This window comes from Terrapene carolina, unplaced genomic scaffold, assembly GCF_002925995.2.
Source record: "Terrapene carolina triunguis isolate 2854851 unplaced genomic scaffold, T_m_triunguis-2.0 Scaffold130, whole genome shotgun sequence".
Taxonomy (NCBI): domain Eukaryota; kingdom Metazoa; phylum Chordata; order Testudines; family Emydidae; genus Terrapene; species Terrapene triunguis.
The window spans coordinates 975003-993254 of NW_020664481.1; the positions used below are offsets into that span (position 1 = coordinate 975003).

Consider the following 18252-nt stretch of genomic DNA (forward strand, 5'->3'; position numbering starts at 1 on the left):
CCCCACCCTCACTCACTCGCTCATTTTCACCAGGATGACTCAGGGTGTTGGGGAGGGGGGGAGGGCTCCAGCTGGGGGTGCAGGCTCCGGGGTGGGGACAGAAATGAGGAGTTCAGGGTGTGGGAGGGGGCTCGGTGATGGGGCAGGGGGTTGGGGCATGAGAGGGGTGTGGGGTGCAGGCTCCGGGAGGCGCTTACCTCAAGCAGCTCCCAGAAGCAGCGGCATGTCCCCGCTCTGGCTCCTACGCAGAGGCACGGCCAGGGAGCTCTGTGCACTGCCCATCCTCAGGCACCGCCCCCGCAGCTCCCATTGGCTGCTGTTCCCAGCCAATGGGAGCTGTGGAGCTGGCATTTGGGGTGGGGGTAATGCGGCTTCCCAGACGGGGCGAACTGCCAAAGCTCTCACTCCCCCTCACCTCTCCTCTCTGGGTGGGACCCCTGGGGCTGGGATCCCCTGCAGCTTCTCCTCACGGACCCAGCTGCGGGGCCTTGCCTTCATGCCAGTGCCTCCTTGGACGTGCCCCCCCAGCCCTCGGCCCCCTGCCCAGGCTGCCCCGTCTGTGCCGCAGAAGCGAGGTGTTAAACATGAGCCTGGCACTGGGGAAGGTCTGAGCCGGGCTGCCTGCCTTGGGGGCTAAGCATCGCCAGCCCGCCCCAGAGGGTCAGGGCTGGGGGGGAGAGGTTGGGGTTCGACGCTGCTGGGCCTAGCGTCTGCCGTCCTTCCTCAGCCCCCAAACCCGCCGAGCCGCTGTCCAGTGGCCTCGCTCTGTCCCAGGTGTTCTCCTAAGTCCCGCCCCAAAACGGCAAAGGGCGGGTCTGTGGCAGCGGCGATCCCCTGGCCGGGGCCTCTGGGTCGCCTCCTGCTGCGGGCTGGGGGCTCTGCAGCCTGGGGCGGGGCAGCACAGCACTGCAGCCTTGGCGTCGTCCTGGGGTCCTGTTTCCTGCCCCTCTCTGCTCAGCCCGTCTTCCCCCCTCGCCAGCCCTGCCTGCACCCACAGACACTGCCCCCCTCCGCTCTCAGCCATTGTCCCGAGCACCTGCCACCTCTTGGCCCCCGGCTGAGAGCTCCCGGTGGACAGAGCGTCCCACCCAGAGCAGCAACTTCTAGCCCAGCCTCCGCTGGGACTCTGAGCCCCGGGGCCTGGGGATCCCTCAGAGCAGGTCTGCGGGTGGAGTCCTGACCCTTCCCTGATTCCTCCTGCTGGCTCAGCTAAGGTGGCCGGGGGCCCCTGGCTGCGAGCGCAGGGCTCTGGTACTTGGCTGCCACTGCCAGGACACTTTACCCTGCACGGGCTCCAGGCAGCCAGCACCACAGCTCAGGAGGCAGCATTTCTCGCTTCCCAGGCAGTCCTTGTCCTCGGAGCAGCGGAAAAAGCAGGGATCAAAGCCGCCCTCTGGGGCCTCAGCTGGGCAGATGCCGGGTTTCTCTGGAACACAAGGGGTCACAGGGCAGAGATGTGAGATGGGGGGTGGGCAGATGACATCCCCATGGGAGGAAAGAGAACTACGTGCCCTCACCCCGTGCTCTGGCTGCCCCCTGCCCGTGGCCCCCTGCCCGTGGCCCCCTGCCCGTGGCCCCCTGCTCTCACTCCCTGCCCTCACCCGCCGCCTTCGCCCCCCTGCCCTTGGTGCTCTCAGCCCCGTGCCTTAACCCTGCTGCCCAAGCTCCTCTCTCCCCAATTTCGGCCCAGCACTCATTCTCCCTGCCTTCCCTCTACCCTAATCCATGCCCACTTTGTGCCACCCTCAACCAATTTGCTGCCAATGGCTGAGGCAGTGCCAGCGGGCAATGCAGGCCAGTGCCCTTTGCCTGCCAGGGATTGCAGCCAGGGCAGGTCGTTAACCACAAGCTCTTCCCCAGGTCTTTGGGGCACCCCCGGGGATAAAAAAGCTGCTCTCAGTAGCAGTGCCCGAAGGCGGGGGCATTGGAGGGCAGGATGCGGATCCCTGTGCTACACAGTGGAATGAGCCCGGTGCTGGATGGGGAGAGAGGCGATTTGTGGGGATTTGTTTGGGGCTGGGCGCAGCCAAGGGTGCCACCGTTTGCCCTCACCCGGTGAACCGGGGGGGTTGCCCCAGCAACTCTGTGCCTAGCTCTCGCGCTGACACCACGAGTGGTGCCGCCCGCCGTCTCTGGTACCTTCCTCCGGGTCCACGCAGCGGAACCGACACATGTTGTAGCAGCACTTCTGCCGCCCCTGGCATTCGCTGTCGTTGAGGCACAGAGGGGGCTCCGTGTAGAGACACTTGATGAGGTTGGGTGGGCAGGTGCCACGTTTCCTTGGCATCCCAGGCTTCCCTGCAACAGAAATGGGGCCCTAGGAACAACTGCCAGGGGGTGACAGAAACCCCCCCCTCTGCTGAGTTTCCTGTACTAGTGGCAATAACACCATGTTGGTCGTACGTGGCGCTCAGCTAGCCCCAGGCACCCATCACTCGTTTCTCTGGTGGAGACACCGAGGCACTTTGCTTCCGAAAGAGGCGCATGCAAATGACCAGCTATGAGGCACTGGCGGGCACCAAGCAGGCAGGCTGGTGTGCATCCATCTCTGCACACACCAGCTCCTGCAAATGCACAGCCCGAGGGGACGGTCTAAGCGAGCCTGGTAGTGAATGCCGGGCTCCTAACGCAGCCCCCGCTCTCCCCAGCGCATGCCGGTCGCCTTGGCTAATTACCGCCTAGTTACAGTGACACCTCGCACAGCAGGAGAGAGCTTTCAGGTCTAGGCTCAATAAATAACCCTGGGCCCTTGTTCCCAGCACGCAGGAAGTGCCAGCGAGCTCAGAACACCCCTCCAGCTAGTGCCGGTGCCTGCTGGGCTAACAAGGCTGCAGTCCAGAGGCACTGTTAAAAACAGCCTGTAAAGCACAGGTTTCCCTCCGCCCATTACTAGGGTTGCCAATTGTGGTTGGACGTATTCCTGGAGGTTTCACCAGGGGACATAATCTGTAGTTAAAGATTAATTTTTAATTCCTGGAGACTCCTGGACAATCCTGGAGGGTTGGCAACCTGACCCGTTACTGACAGACGGTGGTGGCTGCACCCAGCACTGGCTGCAGGCCTGTGCTGCTCCTGAGCTGTCCCAGTCCCTGCGGCACCGCCCCTCCCAGGGCTGGAAGGGCCCAGCTTCACTGCAGAAGGGCAGGGACTCTCTAGGGGGTGGGGAGATCTGGTGAGAAATGGGCCAACCCCCCCGCCTCCCTGTGCACTCAGAGTCCTGGCCCCTCTTCACCTGGAACACTGCCTCCCTCTGGAGTCTGTTTGGTCCAGTCCCAGCCCTCTCCGGACTGGGCAGGCGGCAGGGTGGTGCTGAGGGCACCTGCTTGTGGGAGGACACAGTCAAGGCCACAGCCAGTGAAGCAGCATTTCTGTTCCGCAGGGCAGCTCCTGTCGGTATCACACTTGTCCTGGCAAGGAGCAAATGGTTGCAGCACTTTCCTCTTGGGACAAACCCCAGGGGAGGCTGGAAAAGAGTCAGAGTGCAGTGTAACCGAGTCGGCGAACGGGCAGGGCCTTCCTCCCCCTGGCCTGAGAAGCATCGAGGGGTTGTCGGCTGCCGGGGGGAAAGCCCTGGCCAGGCCGGCTCAGGTGCAGAATGGCGTGACTGTGTGGGAGATGCTTGGCTCCTAGAAGCTGCTGGTGCGGAGGCTTGTTCCATGTTGGTTCTAATCAAACCGCCCTGGCTGGGGAGCAGCAGGATTTTGGACCCAGATAAGGACTGGGGTCATACTGACCCATCTCTCCTGCATGACAGCGCTCAGCGGATTGCAAAAGCCTCCGTTAGTCGCTTTCAGCCCAGGCCAAGGGCCTCCCCCGCTGGGCATTTTGCCTGGCTAGGCAGCTCCTTGGGTTCTGCTGCCCAAGGCCCAGGCCCAGCAAAGCACTTGGCACCTGCTTCACTTCAAGCTCCCGGGTAGCTCCACTGAGGCAACGGGGCTGCTTGGGACTGAAGTTTTGCCTGTGCGAAAGCAGCTGGCTGGGCTGGGGGTTCTGATCACGCCCAGCTGGGCTCTCTGCCTGCAGGGGGGGAGGGGGCCTGCCTGGCCAGGTCCCCGCGGCTGTGGAGGCCTTGCCAGCGTGCAGTGGCATTTATCTACCCAGATCTAATTCTGCAGCGGGGGGAGGGGGGATTTCCTCCCGTGGGCGCAGGCCTTTTCTACCCCACAGGGCTGCTGCAGTGATCCCCCCCGCCTTTCCATCGGTGCTCACTGGAGAGTCCTGGCCAAGGAGGGGATGGGAGGCCTCAAGCGCATGCAGAGTCTGGATTGCATTGCCTCCGCCATGCGCTATTCTGCAAAAAGGCTTTTCTCACTCCTCCCTGCAGTGGAGCCCTGGGGGTGGTTAGCAGGCCGGGACGAGGGGCGCGGGAGCAATTTCCAGACGGTTCAGGCACACAGCTGCAAGGCCAGGTCATGTCACAGTGACCATGTTTTCACATGCAAATTGGGTCAGTGGGTTGGCAAACGTGCCTGATTTGCCACATGAGTGGCCAGCTGCCGTGACTGAATGCACGAACGCGGCACACAGCTGTAAGTGCGAAATGTCCACGTTCTCATGACCTCACTGGTTTGGAAATCCAGCCTGCGGCACCAAGCTGATGCAGGCACCGTGCTAGGCCCAGAGAAAAGGGCCATGGTGCCTGCCGCTAGCCCCCTGAGTTACTTCGCAGCATTTTACCTGGCTCAGCTTTGGTGCATTTTCTGTGGCAGCCGATAACGCAGCACTTCTCGTCCATGGAGCACTGCGCGTCGTCGGAGCAGCTCACAAGACAGATGGTGACCAGGCCTGAGTCTGGCTTGGGACAATACCCAGGGTGCACTGGGAAAGAAGGGAAAAGCACAGGGAATTTGTCAAGCCATGTGTACTTACAGCCCAGTTCTGGGGTGTGGATCGCTCGGTCAAATAGGCAAGGCCTGGCAGGTATATGGCAATGCAATGCCCTTCTGTGTGGCTATCACCTGTGGAACTGCCGATCTCCCTAGAGCGCCTGTCACTTTGCTGCTAAGGAAGAGTTCCTGGTGTGTGTGATATGTTCATTGGAGCAGCCGGAGCGGCTACAGAATGAGCACCAGGTGCAGTGTGAAAATGTAGCACACCTGTGTGAGTAACCACAGCCGTTCTAACGGGCATGGTGATGTCGTGAACAGACACAACAGAGCACGGCAGCTCCCAAGGGCGGGAAGGAGAGGGCCTGAAGTCCAGGGAAGCTGTGGCCTGTATCAGAAGAGATGCCGTTTCCAGACCGGACGGGTTCCCCCACTCTCCTTCCTGCAGGATGTACTGACCCCGATTCTGCAGAAGCAGAAGTCTGCCCCTTGGCTAGCATAGCTTGGACACGTCTCCCTTTGCCTCCCCTGCAGAGGCCGGGGAGGGAGCTGGGGACTGTGAGCCAGGAGATGAGGCAATGACTACATTGCATCATAGGGAGCGGGTTATTGTGACCAAACGGCCAGAGCCAAAACCCCGCACGTCACTTTTCAGCTGGCAGGACACAATGTCAGGCTCCCCCCACGCCACGTGGCAGGAGCTGCTGTAGTCTGGGGGCTCTGGCAGAGCCCCGGTGAGGGCATTGCAGGGTGGGCCTGGCTCTGGCTGATTGTGGGCAGCCGTTTCTCCTAGAGCCCTGAGGATCTCTGTTCCCAGCGCCCTGGTGCAGGGCTCATGGCCTCACTCCCCACAGAGCCCCCTTTAGTACAGCTCAGCAGCGCCTTCCTGACCCCTGCAGCAGTCAGCATATGCCCTGAAGCCTGAGAGCTGATCACCCTAATCTTAACAGGTGGTAGCGCCATCCAGGCAGAGAATTCCACCGGCTGCTACGCCTCTGTGCAGAGACCCCCTTGTGACGGTGCTAGAGCTGCCTTTTGTCTCATCAGCCCCCACCCCCCTTGTGCTTTATTCTGGGACGGGTTTGAAGAGACTCTCCTGCCTGCCCGTAGGGGATCAGCCAGTACCTGAATCTGGGAGGACGCAGACTCTCCTGTTGCCTTCGCTGCAGCACTTCTCGCTCCCTGGGCAGGACTCGTCCGAGAGACAGTAGGCCTGAGGGGGGCGTGCGGGCCCCTTCATTTCGGCCGGACACTCACCGTCCTTAGCTGTGGCTGTGCAGGAGACAAGAGCCCACGTCACTTGGAGGAGACAGTCACAGAGCCATAGAATCTCAGGCCTGGTCTACACTAGGACTTTAATTCGGATTTAGCTGCCTTAATCCGAATTAACCCTTCACCCGTCCACACTACAGAGCCAGTTAATTCGAATTAAAGGGCCCTTTAAATCGATTTCTGTACTCCACCTCGACGAACGGAGTAGAGCCTAAATCGATTTTGTTAATTCGAATTAGGGTTAGTGTGGACGCACACCACCAAATTACTGTGTTTAAGTTAATGGGGTAGTGTGGCCGCACACCACCGAATTAATGTGGTTTAAAACCGAATTAAGGTGCTTAGTGTGGCCGCGCACAATCGAATTTATACAACCTGTTTCCCAAATTCGAATTATCTAAATTCGGATTAATCCTGTAGTGTAGACATACCCTCAGGGTTGGAAGGGACCTCAGGAGGTATCTAGTCCCACCCCCTGCTCAAAGCAGGACCAATCCCCAACTAAATCATCCCAGCCAGGGCTTTGTCAAGCCTGACCTTAAAAACCTCTAAGGAAGGAGATTCCACCACCTCCCTAGGGAACCCATTCCAGTGCTTCACCACCCTCCTAGTGAAAAAGTTTTTCCTAATATCCAACCTAGACCTCCCCCACTGCAACTTGAGACCATTGCTCCTTGTTCTGTCATCTGCCACCACTGAGAACAGTCTAGATCCATCCTCTTTGGAACCCCCCTTCAGGTAGTTGAAAGCAGCTATCAAATCCCCCCTCATTCTTCTCTTCTGCAGACTAAACAATCCCAGTTCCCTCAGCCTCTCCTCATAAGTCATGTGCTCCAGCCCCCAATCAGTTTTGTTGCCCTCCGTTGGACTCTTTCCAATTTTTCCACATCCTTCTTGTAGTGTGGGGCCCAAAACTGGACACAGTACTCCAGATGAGGCCTCACCAATGTCGAATAAAGGGGAACGATCACGTTCCTCGATCTGCTGGCAATGCTCCTACTTATACACCCAAAATGCCGTTAGCCTTCTTGGCAACAAGGGCACACTGTCGACTCATATCCAGCTTCTCGTCCACTGTAACCCCTAGGTCCTTTTCTGCAGAACTGCTGCCTGGCCATTCGGTCCCTAGTCTGTAACAGTGAATGGGATTCTTCCATCCTAAGTGCAGGACTCTGCACTTGTCCTTGTTGAACCTTGTCCAACTGCTGGGAGGGGAGCAGCTGTCCTTGCTGCGCTCTCCCCACCCAGCCCTGGTCCCGGCCTGATCCTTGAGGCCAAGTGCCCGAAGCTGGGGGCTCTTGCTGGAGAGGACTGTCATTACCCCAAGAGAAGGGAGGCGCAGCAGGAAGCTGCAGGGAGTTGCTGTAAGGTTTAGACGGGTGAATATTTATTAACTATTCTAAAGCCCCCCATCATGTCCATGCCCTCAGCCCATTAACCCAGCCCGTCCCGGGCCTGCGCCGCGGGGAGCCGCAGCGGAGCAGAACGTGCTTCTGTTGCAGTTGTGTGACTGGGCTGCTGTGCGTCAGTTGCTCCTAGCCCGGGGCGATGCGCCTGTCGAAGGCAAACAGCCTGCAGTGAAAGGCCAGCGTTGCCTCTCCCAGGGTCGAGCGGAGATGTTCAGCATTCACCCTAGTGCCCTGTGGGTCCCCCTGGGGTTTTGCCACGGAAGAACCTGCTGCCTGGCCGAGGTCTGACGCGCGCGGGAGATGGAAGTGCCTGATCCTGCTCCCCCAACATCAGTGGCAGCAGGACCCAGCCCCTCAGCTGTGGCGCTGCCTCTGACTCTCGCGCTGGGTGAACGATGGGGCTTTCGGTTCAGTGGCCAAGACACACACACAAACTGTCATTTCCGGTGGAGCAAAACCTTCACTTTCCAAGTGGTTTTTACCTTTATTTGTGTTAAATGGAGCTACATTTGAAACAAAATGTCTCAACTTTGTGACCTCAGCTTCATTAGCTCACTCCTGCTTCCTGTGCCAAGGTCACCAATCAAAATATCAAATAAGATTGGTCCCAAGACTAATCCTAGAGGAGCTCCACCAAGAACCTCCCTCCAGCCCGGCCCTCCCCCTTCCAGCACAACCCCTTTCGGGGTCATCTCCCCTTTCGTCAGCTCCTCGCCCACACCACAGTTCTTGTGCTAATCCCATCTTCTCCACTTTAACTAGCTGCATCTGTCAGATGCTTTACTGACGTCCTGCTAGATTAGATCGTCTAGAGAATCAGTTCTCTTATCAAAGAAAGACACCAGGTTAGTCAGGCACAATCTGCCGTTGGTAAACCCCTGGAGCATTTTATCCCATTTTCCATTTACCTCCCCGTCTTTATTCTTTCCTTCACAATTTGTTCGAAACCCTTATGTTCTACAGAGGTCAGGCTAAAGGGGCTGTATTTTCCAGGATCACCTTTTTCCCCCTTTCTTAAATACAGCCATTATCTTCGCTATTCTCCAGTCACACGGTACCACCCCCGATTTGATAGATGTATTAGGAGACTTGCTACCAGGCTTCGGGCAGCATTCTGGGCTGGGGATTGTCTGGCTTTCTAGTCCCTGTCTCCCCTGGAGAGTGCGGAGAGAGACCAGATTGGCCAGAGACTCCTTTTGCAGCAGGAGTTGCAGGCCGGACAGCTCTTTTGTTGTCCATTTGAGGGCCAGCACCGGTTACAGATCAGAGGCTTTGCAGCCACCTTTAGTCGTTTCACTTTGGAGACGTTAGCATGGCTGAGTCTGAAATCCACTGCTGTTTAGTCAATTCTTTCCCTCTGAAACCCAGAAGAGCCTGTTCCCCGGTGCAGCTCGGCTGGGGAAGCCGGGCTGGCAGCTGGAGCGTGGACAGAGCTCCCGTGTTTACAGCATTGTGCTGGTCCCTGCTCTGAGAAGGGGGTGAAGCCAGGTGGCAAAAATGTCTGTGCCTCTTCAAAACCAGCCTTACCAGATTGAGCTGGTGCAGTGCCACCCAGACCTGACAGCAGCTGTCAGCATGGCCAGCCCTGGGGGTGGGCAGCTCGGGACTGAGGTGTTCAAACCCTGGCCTCGCTCTTCCACCTGCAACTTACAGATATAAATACCTGTGTGCGCTTGCATGGCCGTGCACTGGGGCTGCGTACTGCACGTGCTGAGTGTGCTCCAGGCAGATCTTAGAGCATGCATGGCCCGGTCCCTGGGCAAGGGCCCAGCCGGAAAGGCAGCCTTGTAAGCAGGGTGGATTTCCATGGGCAGCATGTGGCTGCTCCTCCCCTGAGCCCACGTCAGCGCCACGCAGGGCTAGGACGATGGAGCTCCTCATTAACCAGCCATCGAAGGCCAAGCTGCTGCTGGGCTCTAGATACCCCAGCGCCATGGCTTGCATAGCACCATGACGGCACACGGCTCTTTCCCCCACCCCCACCCCGGCTGCCCTAGGCCAGAGGAACAAGGCAAACCACTCACCGCGTTTCTCGGCGTTCCCCAGGGTGAGGAGCCCCAGGAGGAGGAAGATGGTACCTGACTTCATGGTGCTGTCGGGGGCTATCTCTGAGCACCCACAGCTGAGCTAGGGGGGATTTAAACCCTGCATGGGTGGGGCGGGGCCAGCAGGGGGAAGGGCTGGCTTCCCCGTGGTGACCTCTAGCATCCTGCCAGAGGCCAGCTCCCAGCCAGTGCCAAGCCTGGGAGAAGCACAAACACAGGAGGGGGAGTTCGCAGAATCCCGAGCTGGATGCCCTGCCAGGTTGTGTCAGCAGGTGCATGTCAGCATGGCTATCTGCAGCCCATCAAATCCTGCTGCTCCGTGTCCTGGGCTCAGGTGCAGGTCTCCGGCAGCCTTTCTTTGCCTGAATCCCCCTCCGCTCTCATGCCAAACATCTCTCTACCCCATTTCTGCTCCAGCCCCATTGCTCTCCCTTGGGCGTCTCAGGAACGATAAGGATTTGGGTTATACCCTGACATGCCCTATGCTAGTCTACGGGGAAGCCAAGCTGGTGGGCTCCTTGCACTGCTGTATTCTATTGTCTCTCTGTTCACTTGGGGTTCAGTGAATATGGAAAATCGTCAATAAACAGAATTGAAACAAAGACCAAAGCGATCTGGGGCCCTTTAACGTGACAGCTGAGAAGCGTAATGTTAGCGGCCAGGCCTGAAGGGCCTTGGAGGAGACACGAAATGGTGTCACAGAACAGAGATATCATGGGAGCAAAAACGGTGTCCTTGGCCTCTTGGAAAATGTTTGGCCTCAGTCTGGCAAAGCATGTGCCAAAGCTTTGGGTCTGTGGATGGTCTGAGCTTGGACCACACAGGTCAGACTCTGGTATGGGGGAGTGGAGCCTGCCCACCCTGGGAGTCACCCCAAATGGGCAGCGCATGAGACACCAGCAGATCTGCATCCGGATCCTGTTTCAGTCCTGTAAGGTGCAAACGAAGTCTTTCCTGTGTGCAGGGAACCTGAATGATATGGTCATGGCCCCACTGTCTGTGTGATCTCAGGCTGCCCCCCTGCAGCAGAGACCCGGTGCCTGCCTGAGACCCCATCCCGAGGGAGCACCTCAGCTACTGCTCAGGGGCTGAGAGGTGTCATGCTGGAAGGAGGTCGAGACAATCCAGCCACCTGTGGGGAACGCAGACACCTTTTCCTGGCCCCTCCTTCCCCACGGATGAAGAATAAGAGGGGGCGCAATTGGGCCCAGGTGTTAGGATGCATGTTCAGTGGTGATACGTGCCCAGGCAAATAGCTGGCGGGCGTCTAGCCGCATTTCCCATTGATGGCGTCATTAGGCCTATATATGAACCAGAGTTCTTCCATGTTTAACTTTAAGCGGCCTCAAAAGCCAAGGACAGGAATTGGAATGTGTAAATAGTCAGTTACCTATTACGACCTTGCTTATAACCAGGTCCTAAGCAATAATGATGAGGTTTGCATGTTTCTAGCTGGAGGAGGGGTAGTAAACTAGAGTAAATAGGACCCAATGATTGTTTAGAGGAATGTTACTAACAAGCTAGATTTATAGCTCTAGAATGATTTAACGGCTTAAATGTATAAACATGTCTTCGGTAGAAAGGGGAGGGGGAGTGGGGGGGTGATACAGGGGGAGAGAAGGGAGGGCTTAATTGTAAAGTATAAGAAGAGAGAAGCTGCTTTGTTCGGTGTGCTCGATTTGAGATTTGCCTGTCTCCTTGCACCACTTTGAGATCTCAAATAAACCTTTGATTGTTTCTCCACCCCGGTGTGTTTATTGGCGCGAAGCACGCCGGGCAACGAACCCCTGTTGCTTTGCCTCGGGCACCTCTGTGCCAGCAACACCATGCTTGTGCATGTAACTGCAGGAGTTGTGCATGCAAATTGTGTTGCAAATGCAGCCACAGTCTACAAAAGCATCTGTAACAATCTGAGAAAATGGGAGAGAAAATAATCCTGAAGGGCAAAGGGCAGCACACCCCGACTGTATTCTTTGTGTAATCCTCGGTGTCCCGCTCCGAGTGGGGCCAGGGGAAGACACAGGCCCTGCTCCAAGCAGCTAACTCTCTCCCGCGGGCTGCTCCCATCTCCACAAGCACTGCCTGAGTCTGACTGGGCCACACCAAGATTCCAGTGCACGGGAGCAAACCCTGCCTTGCACACACCGACACGCCTCCTCAGCGTGCCGATCGGTGCCCGATGGAGTGCAGTGAGGAGTGCCGGGGCAGGCTGTTGGCAGGCACAGTGTGGAAATGTTGTTCGGCATTTCAGACACCGGCTAATGAGCCAGACTAGAGGGGGAACAGGTTTGAAGCAGCCACATCCCTTTATCTGTAACAATGCAAGCGCCTCCGGTGAGACCCCATTACACGGTCAGGGACACAGTAACGAGGCTGTGAGAGGCACATGCAGAAAAACCCATTTCCACACAGGACAGGGCCTTGACGGCAGAAGAGCATCGCATCAAAGGGTCGTGCTGGGTGAATGGGACCGGCCCCAGGGACTGCAGCTTCCCCGTGGAGCCCCATTCTGGCCAGGGCTAGGCCGCGCCTGAGAGAAAAGGAGAAAGCGGTTGAGGCAGGGCCGTGGACTCACTCCTGCTCCGAGGCGGACAGGCCTGATCCCAGGGCACAGGACTCCTGCTCCCCAGCCAGTTGAGGAATCTCAGCCCCTCTGGGCCCACCGGGGGCTGGCAGGCAGCTAGAATGGGTGTGGGTGATTAGGGGGGCCGAAGGGGAACCCTAAAGAGCAAACAGCCCGAGGGGCCTGAGTGCGTCAGCGGCAGGGAGCCTGTGCCAGTCGGTGGTTCAGTGAGTCTCAGGGAGCAAGGGAGGAGGGTCCCGACACTGCAGGGAGGCCAGGGAGCGTCATGCATCGGCCTTGCCCCCAGATAGGCTCCGAGAGGGCCCTCGCCCCGGCGCGGCTAGCCGGGAGGCTCCGAGGCTGAAGTGTCCAGAAGGCAGGTGCTGGGGGTCTCCAGGCTCAGAAGGGAACCCCAAGTTCTGGAGGGACTTTCCGAGGGAAGTGGCTGAGCCATTGACCAAACCCGCAGCTTGGCCAAGCTGGCGGCGCGAGGGGAGGGCTCGGGGCCCCAGCAGCTGAGTTGACACCTCACCGTGGCCTGCGCAGGCCTGGAGACACGCGGCCTCCGTCTCAAAGTTGTTCCTGTTGCCCTGGCAGCCGCCGTACGTGAACCCGTCACACTGCCCGGCCTCGGCATTGTAGAAGAACCGGGGCAACGCGGCGTCGCAGGGGCCCGCTTCAGGGGGGAGTTTGCAAATGTCTAGTACAGAGAACAGAGAGTGCCTGGCACTGTGCGGACTGGCGGGAGCAGGCGGGAGTAGGGCGGATGGCCCTACAGAGTGAGGTCAGCCCCCTCCCCAGGCCCTGCTCTCACCAGGGGGCCCGCAGGCCTGCAGACACTCCTCTTCCTCAGCAAAGTTGTTCGGGTTCCCCTGGCAGCCGCCGTAGATAAACAGCTCACAGTGCTGGGAGCTGGAGTTGTAGAAGAGCCGCGGGACCCAGGCTTTGCAAGGCCCAATGTCGGGGCTGAGCTGGCAGAAGTCTGGAGGTGCAGAGCAGAGCGGAGGGAGTGCGGGGACGGGACTCCATGCGGCACAGCTCTCTGTCTCCGACACGGCTCCATGCCCCGCGGGCATGGCAGGGCCCATCTGAGTGCGGCAGAGCTGCCCACAGGGCTCGGCCCATGGGAAGGGCCAGGCAGTATCGAACCCAAGAGGGAGCCCAGGGCCAGCAACAGCCTCCCTGAGGCCCCCAGGGTGCTGAGCTCAATGCTAGGCAGGCTCCCAGCGCTGCCTCTGCCTGTCGGGCAGGGCGCTGTGCTCTGGGGGACCTGCCCTGCCCCTGGGCCCCGGCTTCTGAGTCTTGCTGCTCATAGATGGGGGGGGGGGGCGGGGGGGGGGGGGGGGGGGTTGTCGGTGGGCGGCAGGTGTCCTATGGTCAGGCCAGACTGGGGCCTACTGGGACTGTTCAGCTTGGAAAAGAGATGACTGAGGGGGGATATGAGAGAGGTCTATAAACTTATGACTGGAGCAGAGAAAGTGAATAGGGAAGTGTTATTTATCCCTTCACATAACACAAGAACCAGGGCTCACCCAATGAAATTACTAGGCAGCAGAATAAAAACAAATAGAAGGAAGTATTTCTTCACCCAGCGCACAATCAACCTGTGGAACTCACTGCTAGGGGATTCTGTGAAAGCCAAAAGTATAACTGGGTTCAACAAAGAATTACATACATTCCTGGAGGACAGGTTCATCAATGGCCATTAGCCAAGATGGTCAGGGAGGTGACCCCATGCTCGGGTGTCCCTAAACCCCTGACTGCCAGAAGCTGGGCCTGGCCTCTGTCAGGACAGGGTACGGGGCTAGCGGGACCACTGGGCTGACCCTGTATGGCCGGTTGTATGTTCTCTTACCAGAGACGGGCTCCCAGCAGCGGGTTCCGCACCGGCCTGGGCAGCACTTCTCCGGGCCTGGGCAATCCGCGTCCCGAAAGCAGGTGGAGCAGGATCTGTTCGCCAGGCAGGGGCGGCAGCTCTTACTGAGGTTCAGGCCTGCGGGCATGAGGACCGGGCAATACCCGGCCTTCTCTGCAAGCAAGGGACATGCTCAGAGTGTGGGGGGCTGAGCGGAGCCGTGGGAAACCTCAGTTCCACCCCTCACAGTGCTGGCTGGATGCAGCTACTGGCCGATCTGGTCAGGGAAAGAAATGCCCCCAGACCCCGGGCCCAGAATCCCTCTCAGCCTGGCGCTTCCCCATCTCCCCGTTATCCAGTCAGTCTGGAGCCCCCCCATTATCCAGTCAGTCTGGAGCCCCCTCCCCCGTTATCCAGTCAGTCTGGAGCCCCCTCCCCCCCGTTATCCAGTCAGTCTGGAGCCCCCCATTACAGTCAGTCTGGAGCCCCCTCCCCGTTATCCAGTCAGTCTGGAGCCCCTCCCCCCCGTTATCCAGTCAGTCTGGAGCCCCCCCCCCCCTTATCCAGTCAGTCTGGAGCCCCCCCGCTGCAGTCAGAGCAGGGCCCATGGGCTCAGGGCTGCACAGACTCAGCTCCCTGGGCAGCCCACGACAGGCTGCAGCGGGGCAGTTGGGGGGTGCTGGGGGCTCCTGCAGGGCTCAGGTTCGCAGGCGGCTGCAGCCTGTCCGAGGGGGGATTTGTGATGGGGGAGTGTCAGGCTCAGCCCCAGCCTGTCCCCAGTGTCATGGGCGCGGGGGAGCTGGGAAGGTCCCAGGTACCTGGGCCCCCCTGGTGAGCCGTGTGCGGTGCCCTTGGACGTGAGTCATGGCTGGTGCAGTGCAGCGATCTGTCTGCAGCCAGGGGCTGGCGTACCCCTCCCGAGGGGACCCTCGGCTCGGCCGGCGCAGGGCGCTCTCCCTGCACTGATGCACAGCCACTCGCCGTCTCTGGTACCTTCTGCTGGGTCAACGCAGCGGAATCTGCATGCGATATAGCAGCACTTCTGCTCTCCCGGGCACTCAGGGTCACTGGAGCAATGGGCCAGTGCTGAGTGGGCACATTGGACTGGATCGGGGGGGCAGATCCCAGGTCTCACTGCAACAGAGAGAGGCCATGGTGTATACAGTCCCTGCGGGTGGGGGGTTAGCGGATTGCTGTTCCCCGTCAGCTGTCCGGCTGGCTGCCCGGGCTGGCTGGGGTGGGAGCTGTCTGTCTGGGCTGTCTGTCTGGGGTGGGAGCTGGCTGCCCAGGCTGGCTGGGGTGGGAGCTGGCTGCCCAGGCTGGCTGGGGTGGGAGCGGACTGTCTGGGCTGTCTGTCTGGGGGGGGGGGTAGCTGGCAGGGGTGGGAGCTGTCTGCCTGGACTGTCTGGTGTGGGAGCTGGCTGTCTGGGCTGTCTGGTGTGGGAGCTGGCAGGGGTGGGAGAGTTACAGAGGCAGTGTGCCCCCCTCGGGGGGAGGAGAAAGTGCCTGGTGTCCCGGCTGAGCAGGATGCGCGGCACAGAGCCATGCCGGCATGCCCACATGGAGGGAGGGCTTTGATGGTGGAAAGGGCGCGAGAACTGGCAGAGACCCTGGGGATGTCACAGCCTGGAGAGGAGAGTTCAGGTAGAAGATTCCTCCCCACCCCCCTCTCATCCCAGCGGAGCCTCAGACACTCTGGGACACACCGCTTGCCCGTTAGCCCCCCTCTTCCCTCGACAGTGTCACTTACCCTGGTCACGGGCAGGGAGGAGGCTGTCGCTGCCCCTGGGCGCTGGGAACAGAAATGGAGGAGTTGTCGTGACAGGCGCGAGGGACACCTGCCTACTGTGTGCAGGTACCACGCTCTGCGTGCGTATCTGGGCTGGCTCCGTGGCCGGATAAAGGAGGTTCCCTGCAGGCCTAAAGTGAGTGGGGGTAACTGACTCCCTGCCCCGGGTAAGTCTCCCCGCCAGGAAACAGCATCCCTGGATTGGCCTGGGGGCTCAGGAGACACCGAACATCAGTGCTAAGCAGAGCAAGGCTCATCAGCCCCCAGGCGGGAACCGACCGGAGTGGGTGACCAGAGACAGGAGCACCCGATGGACTGTCAGACCTGCCCGGGTCCCCACAGGACAGAGGGGCGCCTGTGTGTTTGCCAGGCCCAGGCACGCAGGGCCCATCCAGCCGGGGATCCTGGCTATTCCAGCAAAGACAGGGCAAGAAGCCCCTAGCGGCCCCGCCCCTCGATCAGTGGCTGGCTCTTGCCCCCAGGTTTATTTTACCCCCTTGTTTTGGGTTATGGGACATGGGGATTAGACGCAGCCACTGGGCCCTCTGTGCCCGTCATTCCTCAGTATCGGATCCCCCAGCGACCGCCGGCACCAGCGCTGGGCAGTGCCGTGATCTCGGCGCAGCCCTTCCCGGCAGGCCCCGGCGGTGCCGGAGCGGGAGATCCCCACACTGAGAACCCGGCTGGGGTCACTCGCAGTCTCGGGTGCCTGCGATGAGTCTGCCCAGGCGTGAAAGCAGCACTGCCTGTTGCTGGGGCAGGCCGCGTCCTGCTGGCACAGGGGGGCAGCACGCGGGAACAGCCTATGGAATTGGGGGGCAGGTCATAGCCACGTGGAAGTGGCATGCTTTTGGCATGGGGAGCTCCTCGGGGGCTCCACAGCGGGACGGATGGGCTCAGCTGGAGGGAAGGCAGCTGCGATGCCAGCTCTCCGGGAGGGTGGAGCTGGGGAGAGGGAGCAGTTCCTGCAGGAGTGCAGAGCCGAGCTCCCAGCCTTGGGCAGCTCCCTGCAAGACCCAACTTTGTTTCTGTGCTAGAGCATTGTCAGGCTCAGTGCCAGCCTGTCCCAGACAGTGTGATGAGAGAGGGGGTTACGGGGACCCAGCTCCTTCCCGGGAAAGCAGCTGTGATCTCCCAGCAGCTGGCGGAGATGGTCTCACTGCAGCTGGTACCTGTGGCTGGCTGCACGCAGCACAGCCTACGCCCAGAAGAGCAGCATTTCTTGCTCCCTGGGCACTGGCTGTGACTGTGCCACAGGGAGACCCTAATGCTAAGCCCCTCCGGGGTCGGGCGGCACTGCTCGGCGCCACACGGGAAGAACACGAGCCCGCCTGGGGCCCAGAGCCACGCAGGGAGGAGATACTGGACTGAACCAAGGGATTCCACTCAGGGCTCCCTCCGACCACCACCCCTGGGGCTGGGCTCCCCCACACCACTGCCCACTTCTGCCCACGGCACCTGGCCAGGGCTCCTGCCCACTCCACTATGTGCATCTACTGCCCCACGTCACCCTGTTGCGCGCGCCCAGTGAGCAGGCTGGTATTTGCCTCCTTTGCTTGCCCTGATGCCCATGTGCTGCCCCGGCTGGGATGCGACCGAGATTGCTAGGGGGCAGCGGACGCTTGTAGGGCCAGGGCGCAGGAGACCTAATCGAGGCTGAGACCGTGAGCGCTAGGGAGGCTGTGACTGCAGCCCGGCTCGCCCTGTGCAGGAGCCGGGCAGGCGGTGCCACAGCTGACATGGCTTGGACCATCCCTGTGCCTGACACATTGAAAGAAGCTGGAGCTGAAGCGTCCCAGAGGCAAACCCCAAGCTGCCCTGGACCACACCGCAGGGACACGGCCCAGGCAGGAGACTCCGGGGGGGCAGGGCAACCCCTGCCTGCTAGGAGTGTGATATAATCTCTCATTGACAGGTGACAGGGCCAGAAAGAGTTAATTACCTCCCAGACTGACCTGACCCAGGGCCCAACTTTAGAGACTGGTTAGGAAGATCTGTAAATGAACAGCGCTTTGAAATGCGAGTCTGCATTGTTAGAGATCTCAAGGGGAGGTGTTTGCTCAGGGCTTGTGATGTCAGCAAACAAGTCTTGTCTATTGCTATAGCTTTAATTCAAAGATCAAAAAAGGAATATTAACATTTATGATGATACTTGAGGGAAATAGTATTATTGTCTCTGTGTCTCTTTGAAGGTTGTGGTAACCTGTAGCTGAACTGTTTAATGGATAAATTACCCTGTGCTAATTGCCGGAATGTTTGGGAGAAGGAGAGTTAAGCCTATTGTTTTCTCAGGCCAAAAGGCTGCCAGGGCCCCCACAGCTGTGTGCAGTGCGCTCTGGGGCGCCAGGGGCCCAGGGCCCCGGCAGCTGTGTGCAGTGCGCTCTGGGGCGCCAGGGGCCCAGGGCCCCGGCAGCTGTGTGCAGTGCGCTCTGGGGCGCCAGGGGCCCAGGGCTCCGGCAGCTGTGTGCAGTGTGCTCTGGGGCGCCAGGGGCC

The 18252-nt window shown here is 59.7% G+C and overlaps 1 protein-coding gene across 1 annotated transcript in view; it reads right to left on the reverse strand.

The window, feature by feature from the left end:
* Positions 1-18252, reverse strand: part of LOC112108156 (papilin-like) — a 31241-nt gene that overhangs the window by 4686 nt on the left and 8303 nt on the right. The window contains exons 4-11 of the mRNA XM_029911777.1: positions 13971-14144; positions 12924-13097; positions 12648-12815; positions 9532-9615; positions 5952-6098; positions 3233-3463; positions 2140-2298; positions 1283-1426 (exon numbers count right to left, since the gene is read on the reverse strand). Of these exons, the coding sequence (XP_029767637.1) occupies positions 1283-1426; positions 2140-2298; positions 3233-3463; positions 5952-6098; positions 9532-9615; positions 12648-12815; positions 12924-13097; positions 13971-14144 (1281 nt within the window). The remainder of the gene's footprint in view (positions 1-1282; positions 1427-2139; positions 2299-3232; positions 3464-5951; positions 6099-9531; positions 9616-12647; positions 12816-12923; positions 13098-13970; positions 14145-18252) is intronic.